The sequence below is a fragment of the Scyliorhinus canicula genome, chromosome 1, assembly GCF_902713615.1.
Source record: "Scyliorhinus canicula chromosome 1, sScyCan1.1, whole genome shotgun sequence".
NCBI classification, from domain to species: domain Eukaryota; kingdom Metazoa; phylum Chordata; class Chondrichthyes; order Carcharhiniformes; family Scyliorhinidae; genus Scyliorhinus; species Scyliorhinus canicula.
In genome coordinates this window covers 207,738,491-207,762,957 of record NC_052146.1, presented here as the reverse complement: position 1 = coordinate 207,762,957, position 24,467 = coordinate 207,738,491, and the positions used below count along the sequence as shown (strand labels likewise).

Sequence of the window (24,467 nt, the reverse complement as noted above, 5' to 3'; positions counted from 1 at the left end):
CATTGTCATCTTGCACATGCTTGCTTATTCAGAGAGCGCGCACTTGGCAATTCCAGCCATTATGGCAAATCAGCAAATGTAAATTGTACCACAGTAGGTGAGCAAGAAGTCAAGAATGCCAGGAGGGAGCCTGTTGTATGTAATAGTAAATGTGAGGGTGATTTTTTTTTTTCCCCCTCCACAAATAGTTTGCAGCTCGGCTCTGTGTTGGGTTTGACAGAATAATGCGAGTAATGAGTGTGGAGATGGTGGGCTGTAAATTCATTTAGATGATTGGAAGGTTGAATGGGTTGCTAGGAAACGTAGAAACAGCCTAGCGCTGAGGAATAGCTAGAGTGCACTCGAGCTGCACCTGCATTGGAAGGAGTTGGCGCAACTGACTATATTAAAAAAAAAGTCAAACCTGAGTTTAAAACACTGCCACGCTTGGAGTGATGCAACCAAATGTTAGCATTATTTGCTGGGCTATATTTTTGGTAAATGTAACCCTCTTGCATATTGGAGGGAAAACCACATCTGTTGATGCATGTTATGGTCGTGGTGATAAGTGAAATAGGAAATCTAAACAATACAATAGTAGGATGTGTACTATATCTTGGCTGCTGATTCAAATACCTGGATCTTATTGATAGTACAGTGTAAACTACTTCTATAGCTTATTGTTTGACAAAAGGCTTTGTTGCCTTGGAATTCATTTAAAACCCCATAAAAATAATGTTGCTGTATGCTACTTAAAATGTTATCTTTGCTATCACTCCCTGCTTTTCAGTTCAGACCCCTCCGCAAACCTGTAGTGACTTTAATGTTGCGGGAGGATGCAGTGCAGTATTTATGGAGCAGAAATCAATTTGATGTATTTTAGTTGGGCCTCAATCAGTTTGGTGAGTAAGCACAAGCAAAATTTTAGTTGTGGTCCTTCCCATGTGTATCTTCCAGAAATTTGGGTTAATGCATCGCGCAAGTCTTGGATTCTTTTCTGCTGAGTTTTTTTTTGGGGACTAATTGGTGTTGGTTCTTCCCCTTGTAGCGTGTCTGAATCAAGTTTGTTTAGGAAAGGAAAGCATGGTCCTGGTCGGTTAGCCAATTTATGATTAGAACCACAGCAAAGTTACGGCACAGGGACTACTCCCCATCGTATCATCGTAGCGGCTAAAAAGGGAAAAAAGAAACCAGCCGCTCATTTTAATGCCATCTTCCAGCTCCTGATCTGTAGCCTTGCAGGTGCAGATCCAGGGTACCTTTCAAATGACCCGGGTGTTCAATCCTCAACCACAAACTTAATTCCAGATGTCCACCACCCTCTGGGTGCAAAGGATTTTCCACATGTCCCCTCTGATCCTTCTACCAGTCACATTGGGCTCCGAGCTTGGGCTGGTTTAACTCTGACTAGACAGCTGGTCTGTGATGCAATGACGCCAACAAGAATGTACTGGCTAGGCTATTCATGAAGGCCCCACCTTTTCAACTTTGCCCCTCGCCTGAGGTGTGGTGATCCTCGGGTTAAACCACCACCAGTCAGCTCTCCCCCCTCCAAAAGGGGTGACACGGAAGCATTGCTGCCTCACAGCGCCAGGGACCCGGGTTCAATTCCGGCCTTGGTTTGCCATCTGTGTGGAGTTTGTATGTTCTCGCAGTGTCTGTGTGGGTCCCCCCTCCCCCCGGCAGTCCAAAGATGTGCCGGTTAGGTGTATTGGCCATGGTAAATTGCCCCTTTATGTCCAGGGATATGCAGGTTAGGTTGAGGTTACTGGGGTGGGGGGAGGAGTGGGTATGGGTAGAGTGCTCATTTGAAGGGTCGGTGCAGACTCGATGGGCTGAATGCCCTCCTCCACTGTAGGGATTCTATGAAAGGCTAAAACAGCCTTTGGTCATCTGGGACTGGCGACTTTACCAATCGCTTTAAATCTTTGAATTATCTGCGAGAAACTGAGAATTTCTGTGGGGCTAAAGTGCTGATCTAAAAGCCGGTTCTGTTTTTTTGAGATGCCATGGTCCGATATTTCAACTTTTCTAAATGCAAACCGGATTTTCTTAAATTTAGAGTAGCCAATTATTTTTCTTTTCCAATTAAGGGGCAATTTAGCGTGGCCAATCCACCTAACCAGCACATCTTTGTGTTGTGGGAGTGAAACCCATGCAGACATGGGGAGAATGTGCAAACTCCACACTGGCAGTGACCCAGGGCCGGGATTCGAACCTGGGTCCTCAGCGCTCCAGTCCCAGTGCTAACCACTGCACATTTTTTCACCCCAAAACTCATTTCCTAAGCTCCGTTTTAAAAAACATTCGCTTTGCAGAGACCATATTCAGAAAATGATGGAATCAAAGTACAGCAGATACTGGAAAGCTGAAATAAAAACAAAAATACTGGAAAAACTCTGGTCTGGCAGCATCTGTGGTGAGGAAATAAGAGTTAACATTGAGTCCCAACTCCTAGAGGCCAACAGCACTTGAAAGGCCCTTCGGCCCATTGCATCTTTCTTCCACCCTTTCAGGCAGCGAGTTCCAGACTCCCATCACCCTCTGGGTGGGATAAAAAGATTTTTCCTTGCATCCCCTCAACCTCCTGCCACAGACTAAAGTTTGAAGCTCTGAAGAAGAGACTCACGGTTTCTTCAAAACTATTTTCCTCCCGCCACAGATGCTGCCAGATCTGCTGAGCTTTTTCAGCAAAATTATAATTTGCCAAGGAAAGGACTTGGAGGCGATATTGGGGCAGCAGGTACAGGTGCTATTAAACAGCGCTGTGGCGATATTGGGACAGCAGGCAGTAGCAGTACTAAACAGGGCTGTAATGTTTGCAGCATTGCAAAAACCTTCTGCCCCCTGTGGATTTGATATGCAGTTCTGGTCTCCGGGCAGCATAAGTGAGGCTGCACCTGGTAATTTGTGTGAAAAGTGTGTGGGAAACCTCTGGCTCGTCAGTCAGTGCACTGAATCTGCCTTTGGGCTGAATCAGAGTGTTAATCAGCTTCAGATGCTGGATGTTTTATTTATTTTTTAAAAAAGGTGGGGGTGGGTGGGAAGAAACTCTTTTGAGGTAGATGAAGTTTATTTAAATTATCCATTTCTTGTGCCTGTGGCACATTGCCTTAAGGCCTAATTGAACAGAAATTTTCTTGTCAAACAGAATATAGAGGGGAAACCTTGCTTCTCAACTTTTGATCACACGCCCCTGCAGTTGGGATCAAATTTCAATTTTAATACAATCGCTTCAGGTACAGTGAGCGACTACTTCTGAATACTGAATCTAATCTCAGAGCCATGGAGCTGGACAATGCTAAATGTGTGCCGTTTTAGAGTGAAGTTCCAGAGTAGATGAAATGTACCCTACTTGGCATTATTAACACACATGCAAGGCACCTAGAAAGAATTGGGCTTCTTTTCAATGTTTGCTCATGAACAGTGATGCTAAACTGTGCACTGGACAGGATAACTCATCAGAGAACAGCATGCCAATGAAATGGCCAATTAATTTGGGAAGCCATTTTGTGTAGAGTTTAGTTAGCGGATAAAATTGGCCCTTGGCTCCAGGGCATTGAATTTCGAGTGTATTTAAAAAGGCTGACATGGGATGTGTTCGTTAGGGTGATGGATAGAAATGGCTAAAGTTTTCTTTAAACAGCACAGGCGTCATTTATTTAATTTTACCCTAAGTAACTAGACCTCTTGTCCAGACTTGCTGCTTGTGAACCTGAATGTTGCGCCTGGCTGACTGTGAGGTATTGCTTCTATTAACCTTACACCCTTAATAATGGCTGGTGCATTTAATAGATGCATCAATGGGATGCTTTACTCAAAAAGCAACTCCCATCCTGACTGACGGCGAGGTGGAATTATCCTCCTCAAACTTGTAAAACTTTGCATTTTCCAGCGATAATGTTGGCGGCATAACTTGTGCGAGGCATTGCAATTGTGTTCCCCACCCCCCCCTCCCCGCATTTTACAAAAAAAAAGCAGAACTGTTTGGCTTATCGGTATTCTGAGTCTAGGAAGTGGTGTACTGGCCACCCAGACAGAGGCGGGGATTGCTAATATTAACTAAGAACAATAGCAAAACAAACTGACTGCAATGAGGATTACAGAATATAATGGAACCATCCAGAAATAATGCCAATACAGGACAAGCAACAGGAAGCACCAGTAGACTCAGCATTGCTGGGCCCCCAGACGCACCAGAACTTCACATAATGGCAACTTCAGCACATTACATATTCACAGAGTACTAATTATCCCAAAAGACTTGGCCAGATCAGACATCAGCCTAGTTTATAGCATGTTGCACGCTCCATTTGGACGGCGGTACTTTGTCTTCTATCATTTGTCGTCTATCATTTGGCAAACAAAAGAACTGCAGAGGAGAGGTGTGCTGGCCTTCAGCTGGGAGTTTGGCCACTGATTCTTGAAAGAAAAGAGGCCCACAGCTGCTAATATCATTAGTCTGCTTTCACTCCATTGCCACATTTAGAGTGGAAATATTTTTCCCCTCTGTTCTGGAGTCGGAGGTTATTTAATTTATGTTAGTGAAATGAGAGCAATGTTCCGTTTTGTATCTGGATGTTTCCTTGCTTACCCACCTGCCTTGGGTGTATTGGAATACTGAAGGACATATTGGATCAGTTTCACTGTATCAGCCATTGGATAAGCTTGCCCGCACACGAGGTGAAAATTTGTTTTTTTAAGGTGAAATAAAAGGATCTCACTGCATAAATGAAACTTCTTCACGTTTGACTCTGCTCAACAAAGCTACTCCGAGTTTTATGGTGCTGTACTGAAAGGACTAATAATTACTGGAACTAACTGGGCAATAGGCAGGCTCATTTTTGGAAAGGAAATGCAAGTTTACAACATTCAAGTACACTTTTGAAGTGTGCTCACAGTTCTAAATCTAGAAGATGCAGCAATTAATCTATGGGCAACAAGCTTCTACAAACAGCAATATGATCTCTCTTTGTGATGTTGATTAAGAGATAAATATTAGCCAGGACACTGGACGCTCCCTTACTCTTGGAAATAGTGCCACGGAATCTTTTATATCCACCTGAGAGGCTTCCGTTTAACATCTCTGAAAGTTGGCACCTCCTGACACAGCTGCTCTGTCAACCTTGATTGCTGTCCTGAAGTGGGACTGGAGCCTACAACCTTCGAAAGCATTGCCAACTGGAGCCATGGTTGGCACACAAGGAGGTGGGACATCAGATGAGAATTTTGTTAACTAGCCTTTTTGGTTCACCTAACTTCTGGTCCATGAATGCCTGTTATTTTGTGGGTGTATTGGGATATAATGAAGGGATTGGCACATACACTCCAGTCTGCTAAATGTGAATGCTAAATTTTACATCCATTAGTTTTGTATCCAATTGATAGATGTTTAAAATCATGAAAGGTTTAGATAAAGCACAGCAAAACTGTTTCCAATGTCGGAAGGAACAATAACCAGAGGGCAATGGGAAAAAGAGTAGGGGTGAGGGCAAATTGGGTTGCTCTTCAAAAGTGCCAGTCCAGACATGATGGGCTGAATGGTCTACCATGCCATCCCAGTTTGACAAAGACCAAGATTCTGACCTTTGACACGTGGGTAAATCTCAATAGATATTTACACGTGGTATCTGCTTCCATTGGCATATCTAGTCAATGATGTGGAACAATTCTTACTGATTTTCTACCTGCTATCTCTACTAGATATTCCTTTTAGCACTTTGAAATAGTTATAATTGATTTGGATATCACAATGTTGGGAACCTAAATTTATTGTATATGTCAATTCTCCAAAATTCAGCTGTTCTGATGTGTGGGAGTTCTGGCGTTTTTAGCTTTGTACCAGGTTAAAGCTAGGATTGTTCTTTTTAAGGAGACAAATATTTGAAATAGATGGATGCAGGGAGGTGCCACCAGGAGGGGAAAGTAAATGACCTACAAGGGATGGAAATTAACAAGAGATTAGCAAGAGATTAAAAAAGAGAGTTTAATGTTTTAACCACAGATTGTTTTCCCTCCAGTCTTTTTGAAGGTGTTCGTTTTCTCTTAACCAATTTCACCACGTCCCTCTCTGGCTTTCCATCCCAATCCTCTCTTATTTCTTCTCTTTCCCCCCCACCCCAACTGTGCCTCTCCTGCCTTGACCCAGCCTTAATCTTTCTCCCTTCTACCCACTGCCCCCTAACTCTCATCCCTCCTCCAACACTGTCTCTCGCTCCCTCCCTTACCTCCCCCACCACTGTCACTTGCTCACTCCCTCCACCACACTCCCTCCCCCACCTCACTTGTTCCCTCCCTACCTACACCCTTGCTCACACCGCCAACACTCTTGCTAGCTCCCTCCCCCAACACCCTCACTTGCTCCCTCCCCCCTCCACCACACTCCCTCCCCTCACCTTGCTTGTTCCCTCCCTCCCCTCACCTTGCTTGTTCCCTCCCTCCCCTCACCTTGCTTGTTCCCTCCCTCCCCTCACCTTGCTTGTTCCCTCCCTCCCCTCACCTTGCTTGTTCTCTCCCTCCCCTCACCTTGCTTGTTCTCTCCCTCCCAACACCCTCGTTCCCTCCCTCCCCCCCAACACCCCTCGCTCGTTCCCTCCCTCCCCCCAACGCCCCTCGCTCGTTCCCTCCCTCCCCCCAACCCCCCTCGCTCGCTCCCTCCCTCCCCCCCAACGCCGCTCGCTCCCTCCCTCCCCCCCAACGCCCCTCGCTCCCTCCCTCCCCCCCAACGCCCCTCGCTCGCTCCCTCCCCCCAACGCCCCTCGCTCGCTCCCTCCCTCCCCCCAACGCCCCTCGCTCGCTCCCTCCCTCCCCCAACGCCCGCCGCTCGCTCCCTCCCTCCCCCAACGCCCCTCGCTCGCTCCCTCCCTCCCCCCAACGCCCCTCGCTCGCTCCTTCCCTCCCCCCAACGCCCCTCGCTCGCTCCCTCCCTCCCCCCAACGCCCCTCGCTCCCTCCCTCCCCCACGCCCCTCGCTCGCTCCCTCCCTCCCCCACGCCCCTAGCTCGCTCCCTCCCTCCCCCACGCCCCTCGCTCGCTCCCTCCCTCCCCCACGCCCCTCGCTCGCTCCCTCCCTCCCCCCCACGCCCCTCGCTCGCTCCCTCCCTCCCCCCCACGCCCCTCGCTCCCTCCCTCCCCCCCCCCCACGCCCCTCGCTCCCTCCCTCCCCCCCACGCCCCTCGCTCCCTCCCTCCCCCCCACGCCCCTCGCTCCCTCCCTCCCCCCCACGCCCCGCTCGCTCCCTCCCTCTCCCCCACGCCCCTCGCTCGCCTCCCTCCCCCCACGCCCCTCGCTCGCTCCCTCCCCCCCCCCACGCCCCTCGCTCGCTCCCTCCCTCCCCCCCACGCCCCTCGCTCGCTCCCTCCCTCCCCCCACACGCCCCTCGCTCGCTCCCTCCCTCCCCCCCAACGCCCCTCGCTCGCTCCCTCCCTCCCCCCCAACGCCCCTCGCTCGCTCCCTCCCTCTCCCCCCCCAACGCCCCTCGCTCGCTCCCTCCCTCTCCCCCCCCAACGCCCCTCGCTCGCTCCCTCCCTCTCCCCCCCCAACGCCCCTCGCTCGCTCCCCCCCCCCCAACGCCCCTCGCTCGCTCCCCCCCCCCAACGCCCCTCGCTCGCTCCCTCCCTCCCTCCCCCCCCCCCAACGCCCCTCGCTCGCTCCCTCCCTCCCCGTCCAACGCCCCTCGCTCGCTCCCTCCCTTCCCAACGCCTCTCGCTCCCTCCCTCCCCCCAACGCCCCTCGCTCCCTCTCCCCTAGCAGCCTGCAAATAGAACATCTTATTGGGCCAGTGATAGAAAAGTTGAAGTGATCATCCTTGGTTTTAACAATGATAATGCAGACCCTATCCTTTTAAGTAGCTTGCTGACAAAGAGCCAATACTAGGAATGTCACCGTTATGTGCTGGGAATCTATTGAAAATGTATTTCCTCCCAATCTCGGTGAGCTTTAGTAACCGTGTTCAAATTTGAAATGCGCAATGATGTTTCAATCTTGGGGGTTCGAGGCACATTTGCAATAGGCTTGTGAAACTGTTTTCTCGGGAGAGAGATGAGGCACCAGCTTCCAGCAAAGCCACAAATAGATTCTTTGAAAATATTCTAAATACTGAATGTTACATCTTTCGTTTTCCAAAGGGACCGGAAACACCTTATTGCCTCTAAAGGGCTGAATTTATGGTAATGACTTGAACATATCTTTTATGGAGACCGTCTCTAATTTTGAGCAAAGGTAGCTGGTGTCACAATTTTCCACTTCCCCTGCCCCCACCCACACCCCAGGAGTTAACATTTTTATTGGTTAATGGTGGTGGTGGTGGGGGGGGTTAGTGGTTCCTGCGCACTGAGCAATTATAATGATGGACAGAATAGTTTCTTTGTGTGGGATATATTGGTTTGAATAACTGCACTGTTTCTTGAGCTGTCCATTAATTCAGTGATGAGCGTAGGTCAAGACTGAGCATGGGAAAAATAAACGGCATACTGATATCTATCCAGTAGTGATAACCTGATCGTGAATCATCTGGGGAAAATTTTAATGGGAAAAGCCTACTTTTGTGTGTTTTAATATTGACTATTAAAGTGTGACCAAGTTAGTCTGTCCACAGTGAGCCATTTGTGTGGGCTTGGCTAGGAACTCGTATTCTTACACCTAGTAATGCAACTTGGAAGGTTCACTTTAACTGCATTTGGAACTTTTTTTTTAGCTTGGTCTGGTTACTCCTGGATTGTAATTTTGAAGTAGAATGTGGAGCTATTCTGTCATTTGAGTGGAATGGTGACTAATTAATTTATATAGAAATTCTCTGTCTGTCTTCAATTAGTGACTCTGGTTAGTTGGCGACTTATTCTTCAGTCCCAAGGCAAAGACGGTTGAGTGTTGGCTGTGTCAGGTTGACGGCAGCAGTGGGTATTTTGCAGTTGAGCCTGCTCAGGGTTTTAACTGATGCCTGCACACTTTGCAGCATGGCTTAAGATTTGAGTCCAGAAACATTGTGACTTAATTGCCTTGCCTTTTGGTTCCAGATGCATGAACTCCCTCCAGACTGTGGAGCAAGCTTGGTACCACCTTATTCTCCGTGTCAATGGTCCACGTTACTGGCTCCACTTCTGAATTCTGCCATGTCCAATTTTAATCGATTTGTTCGTCTTGGCCCTAATCAGAGTCCATCCCTCTCCTGGTTCACAGACTTGGTGCTGCATGTAACCTCTGAGCATTCATCAAGCCCGCCTATTTCTATTTCTGTAATGTTTTGAGCAACTTGATGGACCTTCAGCTCTGCTGAAACCCTTCACCATGTTTGCCATCTCGAGACATGACTATTCCGCCGTACAGGTGCCGGAATGTGGCGACTAGGGGCTTTTCACAGTAACTTCATTTGACGCCTACCTGTGACAATAAGCGATTTTCATTTAGCCTCCCATCTTCCACTTTGTTAATCTGAGCACATCCAATTCGCACCAAGTCCTTTTCATCCCTCGCACCTCTACTGTGGCTCAATCTTAAAATTCCCATTTCTTCCCCCACCCCCTCACCATCTCTCGCCTCCAGCCCTACAACCCTCAAGAACTTTGTACTCTTCAAATCTTCCAATTCTGACTTCTTGTATGTCCCATGTACCCCCTCCAGGTTGCTTTTAAACCAAGGTCTTTGATCAAGCATTTGGTCATTGCCCGAATATTTCTTTCTGTGGCTCAGTGTCTTTTTTTTGTTTGATTGTGTTCCTGTGAAACATTTAGGATTTTGCTATGTTTAAAGGCACTATCAATACAAGTTATCTGTAGTGTTGAATTCTGTGATTTCAGATGAAACATTTGCCCACTCTGTGGTGCCTAACTTCATGATCTTTGCCCATCGCCATAATCACAATACTCAACCTGGATGCCAAGCTGAGCATGCGTTGACTTAGTTGTGTATCGTGGGGTTTAATTGGTGCAAACTTTGTTACCATGCTCTCAAAGCAGCCTCCAATTTCAAATTGCTTCCCATGCTTACTCAGGTTTTTTAGTTGCAATTAGGCAATCCTATCGTCAGAAGTTACAGGTTGTGTGTCTTTAAATTGAGGCGTGAGGTACTTGTCTGGACTTGCCTGCTTTTGGTCATGTTTAAGGCTTTTCCCACAGTTATCAGTGAACGAAACTTCAGTTTCACTTGGCTTTGAGTATGGCATGTAATTAAGCCTCCGTCCAAAAATATTGTCTATCACGCCTTGTTTTTTTTAAAATGTAAAATTTGGATATTCCATTCGCTGTTGTGTGTTGTTTTGAACTAGTGTCAGCATTTTGAACTTTGTGTAGTTACTTTGATCCTAGTTAGGAAGTTAAAGCAGTTTTCTAAACCTTGGGGGGGGGGGGGGGGGGGGGGAGGAATAAAGCTCTTTTTAAAAAAAAGTCTGCTGACCCTTGCAAAACTGTATGAAATACCCTGACTCGGTTTCTTTTATATAAAACCTAGTACAGAATTAAGGTTGCTGCATTTGGTTACCATTATCAAATGTGTTTGCTTTTAATAAAATTTGAAGGAGTGATTTAGTAATCTGGCAAGACTGTATTATCTAATATGATTCTTCAATGCTGATAGTGTTGTAAGAGTTCCAGCAATGCTGCCTGTAGAAGTGGTGAGTAGGTGCGTTTAGTTCCCGGATGGTTTTTCGCACCAGCTTTTGTTGTGCAGACAGGAAAATGTTCCTTTTCTTCTGCTGAGATTCATAGGATCTGCCCTCTGTCACTTGATACTTGTGGGAGCAGTGATGGCCTAAGACAGACAAAGCGTTTTGAAAGGGGTGCTGAAATAAAGTAAACCCCTGGGATTGTGTTGCTGGGTTTAACTCTTCCACCTCAATGTTCTTCACTTACAACAGCAGCAAGGGCAGGGGGGAAAAGGGCACGCTCGACATCTATTGTGCTAGGGAAATTGACAACTTATGTTTAAATCTTGCTAAATGTAAAATATTTGAGGGGGGTGGGAAGGAAGACGAGTGGAACTGCAAGATCAAGTTAACTTTTTAGCTGGTGGGGGGTAATACAGGATGATGAGAACCTATCCATTTAAAAGCCAATACATTTAAAACAAAAATAAAAAAATTGCTACCTCAGAAAAACATTGTGCTAGATTTTTAATCGCTATTTGCTTGGCTCAGCAAGTAGATAAATGTCAGGATAGTGCAGGTATTATTTTTTTGAATGGGTGTCTTTTGAAAGAATGTTGCTTTCATGCTTTTTGATTGTAATGTCTGGCACTTTCCTTTTGTCTTGCAGAGGTCCTACACTTTGATTGTGGAAGCCTGCGACTACAATAATGACACCAGTAAGTGTTCGAGTCAACTTAGGTTACAGATTTGTGTGCAGTATAAATAGCAGTGCACTGCTTAGTAAAGACAGTGTTGCATCATGTTGTTTTAAATTAAACCAGGGAGGGCTCAGTTTGGAAGTGGAAGAGGCTGTATGGATGAGGCAATTTCACAATTCTTGTACAGGTTTGGAGGTGAGATTTTGTGCAACAGTTTGTTACCCAATTGTTATTGCACAGTTTAGATTTTTCTCCCACTCCCATCACCCCAGTAAAATCTTAGTTTGCCCCTCCTGGCCTTGCTCTGGCGTTTTATCCCCACGGTATTAACCTAAAAGCAATGGTGCAGTCTTGCCTGTGGGCATATTTTCTCTCCCATTCCCACTGTTGGTTTGTGCACTGACAGGTGGGCTGTGGGGGAGGGGGTAGTAAGCAGGGAGAAACATGCCTTACTTGGCTATGAGAATGGTTTTGTACCGCTGATGGGTGATGGCAGGTGTTTGGGTCATGCAGAGACCCAAGTGGCATTGAGCAGCAGGAATATGCACAACTGTATATCATAAACCTGTAATGTATGTGAGGCGTGCATTCCCTCCAGCAATGGCAAAATTCTCAACTGTCCATAGCAAGTCTTTACCTAGTTTACTTCTGGATTCTCTGAAGTGTATATATTTTTTAAGTACGTGAAAATTTAAATAAATGTGCCTGATGCAGAGAAACTAAATTAACATTAATATATTAAATTGCAGTTTGTTGAACTGTCCTCTGTTTCTCCAGCCCCGTGTTAAATGTGTCTTGGAAAGACAGCTCAACACTATGGGGTGCTAATGAATCATAGAATGGTTACAGCATAGTAGGAGGCTGTTTGGCCCATCATATCCATGCTGGTTCTCTGCAAGAGCAACTTAGCTAGCCCCACAACCCCACACTTTTCTTCTTCGCCCTGCAAATGTTCCCTCTTCAGGTAATTATGAAAGTTGTGTTTGAACCTCTCGGGCAGTGCATTCCAGATTCTGTGCACTTGCCGCTTTAATGTTTTCCTCCTCTTGCCAATCGCCTTGAATTGGTGCCCTTTGTTTCTCTGCCAAATGGGACACCTCTATTGCTCTTCCAGTTAACTTTCTCTTGAAGAGATTGTCCCAGCTTCTCCAATCTACCTAAAAGTCCAGACTTGACGGGTGATATCAGGCAGAGGTTTGTTATTCCGCCTCAAATAAATCCTGAGATTGGGCAAGAGCAAATCATCCATTTGCTCGCGATGTAATAATACTTCCATCTGCCATGAATTCTTTATTAAAACTTAGATTTAAAGAAAAGTAATTTTCAAGAGTATTCCATTTTCTTTTCCAATTAAAGGGCAATTTAGTGTAGCCAATTTACCTAGTCCTGCACGTCTTTTTGGGTTGTGGGGTTGAGACCCTCGCAGACATGGGGAGAATGTGCACCACACGGACAGTGACCCAGGGCAGGGATCGAACCAGAGTCCTCATGGCCTTGAAAATTAAGATTTTTGTACTGTAGTTTTCCTGTTGTAAGAAGAAATGTGGGAGTGGGGAGGTGAAGCAAATGTCGTCTGGTTGGGGAGGGGGAAATGGTTGGTGGAAAGGCAACAAATCTATTCCTGCTATACTTGGGTAAACCACAGTTTAAAAAAATTTTTTTTTAGAGTCCCCAATTATTTTTCCAATTGAGGGACAATTCAGCGTGGCCAATCCACCTAACCTACACATCTTTGGGTTGTGGGGATGCAGACACTGGGAGAATGTGCAAACATCTCACGGACAGTGACCCAGGGCCGGGATTCAAACCCAGGTCCGCGGTGCCATAGGCTGCAGTGCTAACCACTGTGCCACGTACTGCCCGGCTAAACCAGAGTTGATATTTTTTGCACTTGGAGTAATGGTCTGTAGTTGATGATTTTTTTTCCCTGTAAAATGAGCATAATTCACATTTCAGGCTTGGCGATGTAGAATTCTGACAAACCTAGTTGGCCCAATAAGAGGGCTAGTTTAAAAGTTAGAGATGAGGTTTAATATGTCTAGATTCTTGCATGAATTCCTTTGCGGGTCATCTAAATTGAACGCTAGTGAGCGTTACCACGGCTTCGGCTTGAAGGTTGGGGTGTTGTTCATGTTGCTATGCCAGACAAGTTGGGAGTGTTGATTGGCAGGAGGCTGTGAAGAGTGGGATGTGTCACTGTCCTATAAACCTGGTTGCTGGGTGCCAAATCGAGTTTTTTAAATGGTGGACCTGGGCTTTAAAAAGCTTTTTTGTGTTGAAGGTGTACATTAATGCACAGAATGGGCTGGTGCTGCACATTCCTGCATATTATCTCTTAGAATGCATCTATTTTCTCGTTGTTTGAAGTTAACTAATGGTTTCTGGTATAAAAGTGCAAAGCTATCGGTTTCTCAATTTATTGCACAAAATGAACAGAGTTAATTCACAGGAAATCTGCCTCCTGTTTATTTAACAGCTGTATTTTTGAATGATTTCATTATTTGCAATACCGTAGGCAAAATAAAGTCCCTTATTACGTTTTACACAGGTGGGTATCTTTTGGAATGTCCGATTGTTCTTGAGATTAGGAAATAACTTTGTTGCCACATCCTTTAATAAACTGTTTATTCAAATTTGGAATGAATCCATGGCCTTTTTTGTTTCTCAAGTCCACTTGGGGGTGGAGAGAGCATGTAAGGGGTGACATGACATTCCTTGGTGTGGTTTGCCTGGCCTGGGTGATCATGTATATTTTTAATCTGCTGCTTTATCATTGTTTTGAGGGTTGACCGTTGCAGATTAGTTATCTGGAATTGTTTTAATAAAGTGTCGTGGGAACTGAATGAAGATGCACAATATAACATGCATACAACATTCAGACCTGTGAGGAAGGGAATTCGTGGCTTATTCCCTGAAGAAATTAGTTGGGTGAAATTTTTGTTTTGGTATTATAGACAAGTTCCACTTTTTGGCAGGTAACGAGGATGTAGGCGGCACGGTGGCGCAGGGGTTATCATTGCTGCCCACAGTGCTTGAGGTCCCAGGTTCGATCCCGGCCCCGAGTCAGTGTGGAGTTTGCAAATTCTCCCCCATGTCTGCACGGGTCTCGCCCCCCCACAACCCAAAGGTGTGCAGGTTAGGTAGATTGGCCACGCTAATTTGCCCCTTAATTGGAAAAAAAAATAACTGGGTACTCTAAATTTATAAAATAAAACAACGTTCTAGTTATTAATGCACAAATACCTTGGTGTCCAAAGATGTGCAGGTTATGTGGGATTACAGGGTTAGGGCGGGGGAGTGAGTAGGCTGTTCTTTTGGAGTGTCGATACAGACTTGGACTATCCAATTCTTCCAATTAAGGGACAATTTAGTGTGGCCAATCCACCTACCCTGCACATCTTTTGGGTTGTGGGGGTGAGACCCATGCAAGCACAGGGAGAATGTGAAAACTCCACATGGACAGTGACCCGGGGTGGGGATCGAACCACTGCACCACCATGCCGCCTGCTTGTTGGTGCAGCCTCGGGTAGAGAATGAGTGAAATTCTTGAGTGAAAAAAGGTGAGGCTTATAACGGTTTGCCGCAGTCATCCTGTTGGGTTTCAATTGAACTGGGCCTGCTAACTTTATGGGTCGAATGCATGAGCTGTTGTTTAACATGTTATACTGCCCAAAGTATTTTGCACTGAGCCCCACTTTGTAAAGCAGATGCTCCCATTTACCTTGCATAACTGGTCTTGTTGTGCTTGCTAATACAATTCTATAATGTCGCAGCTGCTTCACTTCCTGCACTGAAATATGTTGTTTTACAAAAGTCTTTTAAGCCACTACTAAGACTCTGGTTAAAATTTCCCATAGCATTAGTAAATTACATTAAAATGACATTTCTTCATTTTTTCTGAAAGAGATGTTGAATCTTTTCATCTTGCACTCGTCTGGATAAATTCAAGAATGTCAAATTTCAAATGATCGCAACAATTGGTAGAGGCAAAAGGGTGCTGATTGGTTGAGGTGATGTTTTCTCCACGGCTATCAGCCAACTTGCCAACCAATGGGGAACTATAGGCCCCTCAAGATCCTGGGTAATTCAAAAAAAGGTGCAAGACCTGAACATGTTCCCTTTTTGCAGCGATTGGGTCCCTGTGTATTGTTTTGCTTGTTTGAAATTTGGAATTTTTGCCCTGATGAGTGTAGTTCAAAAAGCTTTGGTGATGTGTCCCTTTCCAGCAAGATCTGAGCTGCTATTTCATAATTTGGCTCTTGTATGCACTCTGCTGGGGTGATCAATAGTTTACTTGGCTGTGTGGCCTCTCCAGCACCAAGAAGCTGGGTTGATTTCTACCATAATTGACATGGATTAGGGGAGCACAGTTCAATGACGCTGTCCTTTAGAAAGTGTGTATTCGGGATATTTTATGATAAATCTCCACTCTCCAGCCAAGTGCTGCCAGCAGCAGGTTTAAAGGAAGCGTTAAGTTGGGTTGCTGTCTGACTGGAAAGGCACTGTCAAATGCCACAGAACTCTTCCATTTGCCAGCTTGATGTGAAATATTATTTTGGCGGCATAATTAAGAGGCGTTGTTTTTGAAGCCAGAAATGACAGCTATTAATAGATAACATCTGAGGGGCAATGTACCGCACAGATTCTGATCAACATGTGAAAGCCTTTCTTAAGAGGACAAGAAGTCTGCCACGCAGGAGAAGTGTAATTTCCAATGTTTGCAGATGTGTTATTGCTGTCAATCGGTTGTAAGGTAGAGCATATATGTCACCCAACATTAAACTTGGTGTTAATTTGAGAAAACCTGGTCAGCCCTGAATGGGCAGAAGTTTGGTTTCTCAGTGGGGGAAGAACAGGGTGAATGCTGACGTTGCATTTTTTAACAGCTGCAAGGAACCGGAGCAGTGAATGTTCTGTAAATAATGTAGACGCTTGAATTTATGGCAGAGGGAAGCCTGCCTTGTCCACGCCAGTACTAATATAAGGATACAGACATTAGCATTCTGTGCAGCAGCCTGTTCAAATGAAACGGAAATGCATACAGCAGGAACTGTTCTAGCTCTGGATTCTGGCATAGGAGCACGGGGTGGCAGCCTCGTGGCCTTGCGAATTGGTTAATTTTGGATGAGTTTGGTTTGCTGATTATTTTCAAAGCATTCCCATCGATACACCTTTTGAGCCTAATTCTGTTTTTGATATAGGCCCGGGCGACACTATAGAGAAGGCTGTCTACTCTGGGATGATCAACCCCAGCCACCAGTGGCAAACCCTGAGACATAACGGGGCGGTCGCCCACTTTGAGTATCAGATTAGGGTGATGTGTGACGAGCACTACTACGGCTTTGGATGTAACAAGTTTTGCAGGCCGAGGGATGATTTTTTTGGACACTATACCTGCGATCACAATGGCAACAAGACCTGTTTGGAAGGCTGGATGGGACATGACTGCAACAAAGGTTAGTCTTTTTCCTTTCCTAACCAGCGCACTCCTCTTTTTCTCCCCGACTCGCTCTTGCTTTCTTCCTCCTCTCTCTCTCTCTCCCCCGTTCTCTCTCCCCGCTGGGTTGAGTTGATAGAATACTGCTGGAGGTTAAATCATATCCAGGTGATTAGTTGTTTGGTTTATTGGTGAGGACTTTATATTTGTTAAATTGTAATATTCTTCTCTTTCTTTCCAGCGATCTGCCGTCAGGGTTGCAACCCTAAGCATGGCTCTTGCAAAGTACCTGGGGATTGCAGGTAAACACTCTCACCCCTCTGAAAGCCCTGGGTGTTTCCTGTAAATGTGAGTGTGATTGGGCATGGGGAGGGGAAAAGGTAATGCCAGAGTAGTAACCTCTATGTATGGAAACTGTGTCTTGGGGGGGGGGAACTTATTATATTTCTTTGGCACCCCTCTCAACCAGCAAACACGCCAGTGAAACGTCACTGTGTGGGAATGTCAGAAACACTCCAGCTAATTTCTGCACAGCAAGCTCCCGAAAATTGATCACCACCAGAGGTGGGGTGTTTTGGTGTTGGTGATTGAGGGGTAGGCATTGACCGGGGGTGCCTGTGATAACATCTGTGGTTTAGCACAGGGCTAAAGAGCTGGCTTTTAAAGCAGACCAAGGCAGGCCAGCAGCATGGTTCAATTCCCGTACCAGCCTCCCGAACAGGCGCTGGAATGTGGCGACTCGGGGCTTTTCACAGTAACTTCATTTGAAGCCTACTTGTGACAATAAGCGATTTTCATTTCATGTTTCTCTTCAAAATAGTGTTGTGGTATTTTCTAAGTTTAAATATCCCACCTGAGTGGACAGGTGAGGCCTCGGTTTAATGTCTCTACCCAGAGACCGCACACTCCTTAAGAATTTTTTTTCCACTTGTAGTCTCCAGAGCGCTCTCGGGTTTCTCAATTCTAGGCCTTCTGACTTTGCTGCTTAAAGCTGCTGCTTAAAGTGCTCTAATGGAAGCAATGCTAATTTGACGTTAATGGGGGCAGTGGCACTGTGGTTAGCAGTGCTGCCTCATGGCGCTGAGGACTCAGGTTAGATTCGGCCTCGGGTCACTGCCCATGTGGAGTTTGCATTCTCCCCGTGACTGCGAGTGTCTCCTCTTCTCCTCCTCCAGGGTAGGTGAGATTGACCACACTAAATTGTCCTTTATTGGAGGAAAAAATGAATTGAATTGCCTGAACTAACAATAATATTTTAGTTGATGTAACACTTGGCTCAGTAACATTACACCCTTCAAGCCAGGAATTGTGGGTTCATGCCCCACTCTAGGATTAAGGTCCATAAATCTAGTCCGTTTTGCACGTACCTTTTATTTAAACAGTACGAAGTTTTACCAGTGTTCTGACTAGAGTTAGTTTCCCAAGCCAAAACAGTTGTCTGAAGCTAGAAGCTTGTTTTAAGCAAATTGACTGCATGTTTACCCAACAAAAGCATCAGTGATTGTATCTCAAAAATTGTTTAATGGCAGTAAAAAAAAATTTAGTAACATACTGAGGATAAGGAAGTTGCAGAGCAAGTTCTTTCCAATAAAATCAGAACTGATGCAAATTAAATCCAGCTGTCTTTATCTGCCCCCCCCCCCCCCACTCCAAAAGCTGGGTACACGATAACTTCTGCACCTGATGTTTTGACTTATTAACATGTATCTGTCCCTGGGTAAAATTTCTGATTTTTATATCTCCGACCTGTTAAGTTTCTGCCGGTTCTGCTCCCTGGGGCTCAATTTTTCTTGGGAGGAGTGACTTGTGTAGAATGATACAACACAACATGGCTGTTTAACCCATTGCTTCTCTGCCTGAACCTTAAAATGGGGCGAAGAATGGACTTCAAAGGTTTCACTCCCAAATCCTGCAAGGAATGTGAGTGTAAAGATCCCCCCCCCAATTCTTTTTCCAATTAAGGGGCGATTTAGTGTGGCCAATCCACCTAACCTGCACATCTTTTTGGATTGTGGGGGTGAGACGCACGTAAACATGGGGAGAATGTGCAAACTCAACACGGACAGTGACCTGGGGCTGGGATCGAACCCGGGTCCTCAGCACAGTGAAGCAACAGTGCTAACCACTGCCACCGTGCTGCCTTTACGAGTGTAAAGATTTGATGTTTTTTAAATGTTCTGTTTCATCGCAGCATCAGACAGGAAGCATTGCCACTCAACAGATTTTTCACAAGCCAACAATGTCCTGAGCTTTGTGATACTCAAAAGGATTCATTGAGGCATTTGTTTTTTTTAAAAAAAGCTATTTTGTTTTGTGCAATTTCGGCGATGGTTTTGGAGCAACTGCCAAATGTCTTACTTGAGGTAATAAAAGCAGGTGTCTGCCAATTCCAGGGTATGCTAATGGTTTGTGCTCCTGATTTCGAGGGAGGCCCTGACCATGGACTGTTGCCACTGACTTTGTGCTGTGTTGTTTGCAATAGACATGGTGCTCACCAGTCATTGCTGCAGTTAGCCAGTTAAATTTGGCCCCATGTCTGTCCTCTTTCCTGGTCTGGCCTCTGTTTTCCTTTGTTTCCCACACAGACCCCTCCCCCCGCCAGTGCATGAACACTAACTTTATAAACTGAAGTAAAGCATTCTTTAAAATGGGATTAGTCAAAGCGGCCTCTGCTCCTCTGCTGCACTTGAGCTGTTGAGAGGTTAATGGTGGCATCTCAGCAACTGATGAATGCATAATGCTGCCCCCCCCCCCCCCCCCAAAAATGGTTTGGTGTTGCTGCTTATTTCCAAATGTGACAGGCGGTTGTAGGTTCAGTTTAGGAAACTGGGAAATATATCTCTCGTGTGTCATGCTGTTATGTTAAAAAGCTTGTGCTGGGGAGATTGAGGGGAGGAAGAGCTGGGGGAGGAGTGCTTGTTGGGAGTGGGATAAAACGCTTCACTTAACTTTCTTGCCATTTCCAAAACATGTAATGATGTATGGTTCTGCAAATTGCTTAAAAAGTCATGCCGTCTGTTTAATTTTTCTCCTGCGAGAATCCCATTCTCCAGAGACTCAATATTCTGGGAGTCGTACCTGCCTCTTCTGATGTGCAAATATCTCTTTGACGTGTGCACAGCAGCCTTTTAATCGGATGAAGGTTAATTGACCAGATTTGGGTCAAAATTAAATTTATTGCAATTCCCCTCATTTTTGGTAATTGCTGGCTAGATCAAGTCAGAACTCTTGTTGATGAAATGGGGGAGAGCAGATGTTGAGATGTGTATCAGGAATGGCTGGGTATAAATTTGTGCTGATGTCACCAGAATAAACATGCCGAGCAGGGATTACAGCAATTGAACCAATACGGCCAGCTTTGTTTCTAGGTATGGGCCTCCTTTTTTCTTCCCTTCCCTACCCCCCTTTCCCTAACCAGCTCACCTCCCACTCATTGTCTGGGCATGTACTGCTGATTATTTACTTAAGGTGCAGTGTTCCCACAGTTAATTTGCATAGCTGTGCAGCTCTCGACTGCACATTTGTGGCTTTTTACAATGGCTTCCTCGTTTTATGCCACAGCTGGCTGACCTATCTCTAGGCTAGGGGGGAGAGCCAAGGCATTTGGAGGAACCTAGGCCCTGCGCTCAATAATTTCTGGATTACAGAACTGAGTGGCCTGAAATGCCTTTGTTTTTTTTAAATTGATGCCCACATATAGCACTTTAATTCTGATCTGGCTGGGAGTATTTTTATTTTTATAATGTGTCTAAAAGGTTTGTTTTTCTGGTTCCATTTTAATACAATTACTGGTGAAACCACCTAATAATTAGAAACGTTTAGTTTGTGCTTGAGTGGTTCGCTGCCTCTGCTGTGTTAACCTCGTCTCCGATTCTGCTGGGGTAGGCTAAGATTGCTCATCTGTGCAAATCCAGTGGAAATTGTTGAGAATTTCCCATGAGAACTTGCAGAAGTATATTACAAACAGGGCAATTCTTTGTGGCGGGGCCTGTTCTGGATTAATACCTAATGCTGGGTTATTTTCCTTTTTGGAAGAGTCTATTCGCTTCCCTTGGCTTGTTTTTAATTTGAGACTTTAAAGTAGTCGCTGGATTGAATAGCGCAAGTTTGGCTTGAAGCAATAGCCCCTCCTTCCCTTGTCATCCTCCTCCCCTCCATTTCATAAATAAATCACTTTCATTGATGCAGTCAGTTAGTCCTAGATTATATGGGCCACTGAGCTTTTAAAATATTGCAAATCTTTTATTTTTAATATCCACAATGACACGCCCTCTTAAGATGTTTAGCTGGTTCGGTAAAATGGGAGGGGGGGGGGGGGGCGGGCGGAGAGAGGGAAGAGAGTTAACAATTTGAGACTGTAAACATTTAATAGCCTGCAGCTCATTTTCAGTCTCTACATTCATGCGTGCTTTAATTAGAATTTTTTTGTAAAAGTTTGCTACTGAAAGTTAACAGATGGATTTAAAAAAAAAAAATCCCTATAATGACCCATTCAGAATTATTTTGATTTTCAGTGGAAAGGCAGAATACCTTACTTAACTCATGTAGGCAGGTTTATTTTTCGATGATTTATTCGCAGCTTTGGGTTAGTTGCCTTCTCGCCACTTAGTCGTTGATTCGATGTCACTCTCTATTTACAGATCTCTGGTCTCCCATTAGTTTAGCTTTTAAAACACCAGTGAATTAATAGGCTATTGGCAGACACCCTTATGTAAATGTCTGTGGCAACTTTTTTTTAAATTCTGATTTTAAGAATAATCCTTCCTCTGTTTCCCCCCCCCCCCCCCCCCCCCCCCCCCCCCCCAAATCCAAACTCTGACAAAACCCATAACTGAGGAAAGTGAGGAATGGTAATGTTGGTCTAAATGGATAAAATCATGGACAATCTGGGAGACTTCTGTTATGGACCCTAGGGAAATAACATGGCAGATGAAACTTGCTTTTAGATTCCAACAGTCTGAAAGAGCTTATAAAGATTCCTGGTCGGTGTGGCACTTTTAAAAACATTCGCTGCTTTGCATGTAACCTCCATAAGTCAACTATGTGGATCTTAAATGTGATTTACTATTCTTAGTGTGTGCTTGCTGCAGCTTTAACTGCCTTTCACTGTCGAAGCTTGTAATGTTAAACTTGTATTGGGGCATTTAGGTGCAACTGTGTGCTGTTTTGAAGTTACTTAAAACTCCTTCCCCACCAGTCCCGCACCCCCCTCACTGCGCTGGGAAAAAATACTGAGGGAGAAAATGTCAAGTGTCTGGGAAAAAAAGAGGAATGAAATGAAAGACAGCTACCAAAATACAACAGGCTGATCATTTAACCTTTAACTGTTGGACGGATCAGTGTTGGAACAAAATTGTTTTCCAGCAATCGCTTTGGGGGTCACAGGAAGTGGCTGAATGTTGGTCATTTCTGAGCAGCAAAAGAGGTTTTTGTTTTTTGTCCGGTTGAAGTTTTGATGAAGGTGAAGGTGGTGTGGTTGAAGCATCTTTTAAAAAAATAAATAAATAAATGAATGAATCAAGATGACTGGAATTTTATTCGGAGTTTCATGATTCCGGGTACGAGCTGAATCTGATGTTGTAGGAAGAATATGACACACGCTTGCCCTTTCTGACTCGAGTTATGCTGGGTTTGAAAATAGGATGAGATTGTACTTGGTACAGCCATGCTGTGTCTCACTGAACAGTTGCTCTTTTGTGTGAAAGCTGGCTTCAGAGCATAGAAATTCTGCTTTAATGTTTGTTTATAAGAAATCAATAAAGAAAGAAAGGAAAAAAAATACCTTTTCAGAAACTTTGTTCTGCAGAAAAATTGACTGATTGTAATTTTAAAATATAACTGTTCTGCATGTTTACAGGTGCCAATATGGCTGGCAGGGGTTGTACTGCGATAAGTGCATTCCTCACCCAGGATGTGTCCATGGTACTTGCACCGAACCATGGCAGTGTCTCTGTGAAACCAACTGGGGTGGTCAGCTGTGTAACAAAGGTATGCTAAGCTCCATAGATACATTGGTGAGTTGCTAATGTTCTGAAATGCAGATGGGAGAATGTGGATTTGGTATATTAAATGTGTTACCATTATATTGTAAGATGGGTACAATTGAGTTGAGTAAACTCAAAACAAAACTTGTTTTTGTAACCCATGATTGTGAGGATGCGAGATTTCCTTAAATAAAAGTAAACGGCATAGAATTAATTATTAGGGAGTTACTTTTAAACAAAATAATCTTTTACATCAGTTGAGTCAGCAACTTGAAAATGAACGATTAATGTTTGGAATAACGAAAAAGTTCCACCACAAACCAACCTTTCCCTCTGACTTGTCCGTTTCTGGTGTTTTTTTAATGTAATATTTCGAGCATCTACAGTTTTGTCTGTGCTGTAATTGCAAACCAGTTATTTTCTAATGAGACACCTCCATGTCCATGCGTTTCAGACTTAAATTACTGTGGAACGCACCAGCCTTGTTTGAATAGTGGCACCTGCAGCAACACTGGGCCAGACAAATACCAATGTACTTGCTCCGATGGCTATTCTGGGCAAAACTGCGAAATAGGTGAGTGTTCAGGGCAGCTTGCTGACTTGCAAAGTATTTGCATGTAATGTCCCTCGTAATCTTCCTCCCGCATCTCACTTGATCCATATGTCCTTCTATTTGTTTCTCCCTCGAGTGTCTGTTTTAGCTTCCCTTCGAAGGCAATTATTCTCTTCGCCTCAACTGCTCTTTGTGGCACTGAGTTCTGCATTTTAACTTCCTTCAACATGCTCTCCTTTAAAAGCTGTTCTGTAATATCTGGCATAGTCTCTTCTGATGGTCTAGTTAGTTATCATGTAGTCCAGAGAAGAGTCTGATGGAAAGACTTGCATTTATATAGTGCCTTTCACAACTATTGAAGGTCCCGGAAGTACTTTTGAAGTGTAATTGCAGTTGTAATGTTGGAAACGTGGCAGCCAATTTACGCACAGCAAGCTTCCAGAAATAGCAATATGATGGCCAGATCATCTGTTTTTGTGATGTTGATTTAAGGAGTATATATTGGCCAGGACTCCAGGGAGATTCATTCACCTGAAAATCAGCACCTCCGACAGCGCTGCTCAATATTGCCGTCACTTTTTATGTGTATGTGTTCAAGTCCTGAAGTGGGAGTTGAACCCAGAAGCAAGAGTGTCACTGACTGAGCCATGGCTGAACGCTCCATTTCCAAGGAAGCTGATTGGTCCCTCTGGTTATTTTGCCATAGTGTTGGGAGGGTGCGGTGGGGGGAAGAAAAGAAAGTCTATTGTTGTGATTGAGTGGTTACACATTCAGTAGCTGCTTTGGAAAAATGGAATTGGATAAATGCTTAAAGGTGGGAGGATGGAGAAGCGGGAGTGTGGTTCTAACTGAATTCTCGATGAGCTGGCACTGCCTGGGTGGGTCGAATGACCTTCTGTGCTGGCTGTATTGTTCGATTCCAGGAAGGGGATGGGGAGAGCATTGTGAAACGGGATGAGTGGTTAAGTGTGTTGCCACAAAGGATGAGATATTTCTGAAAATTGGAAGAAACATCCATTCTTGGAGGGAAATTCCGAGGCCTTGTTTAGAATGTTTTGGTGGTATTGTGTATAACTCCAGTCATACCCTTGCAGTTCTGTAAACCTTTTGAGTTCTCTTCAGATTTCACATACAATGGAGGAAACACTAAGCAAGTTGGCTAGCTTGATGTGAAGTGAATTTGTCCTCTGTCGCACTATTTATCTGCCTCTGTGATGTATTATTTTTGTTAATAGTTA

At 44.9% G+C, this 24,467-nt stretch overlaps 1 protein-coding gene across 1 annotated transcript in view; it reads left to right on the top strand.

Annotated features, from left to right (window-relative positions):
• Positions 1-24,467, top strand: part of jag1b (jagged canonical Notch ligand 1b) — a 50,861-nt gene that overhangs the window by 2,370 nt on the left and 24,024 nt on the right. Inside the window, exons 4-8 of the mRNA XM_038806684.1 lie at positions 11,225-11,273; positions 16,457-16,711; positions 16,934-16,994; positions 22,550-22,680; positions 23,131-23,250. Coding sequence (XP_038662612.1) covers positions 11,225-11,273; positions 16,457-16,711; positions 16,934-16,994; positions 22,550-22,680; positions 23,131-23,250 — 616 coding nt within the window. The remainder of the gene's footprint in view (positions 1-11,224; positions 11,274-16,456; positions 16,712-16,933; positions 16,995-22,549; positions 22,681-23,130; positions 23,251-24,467) is intronic.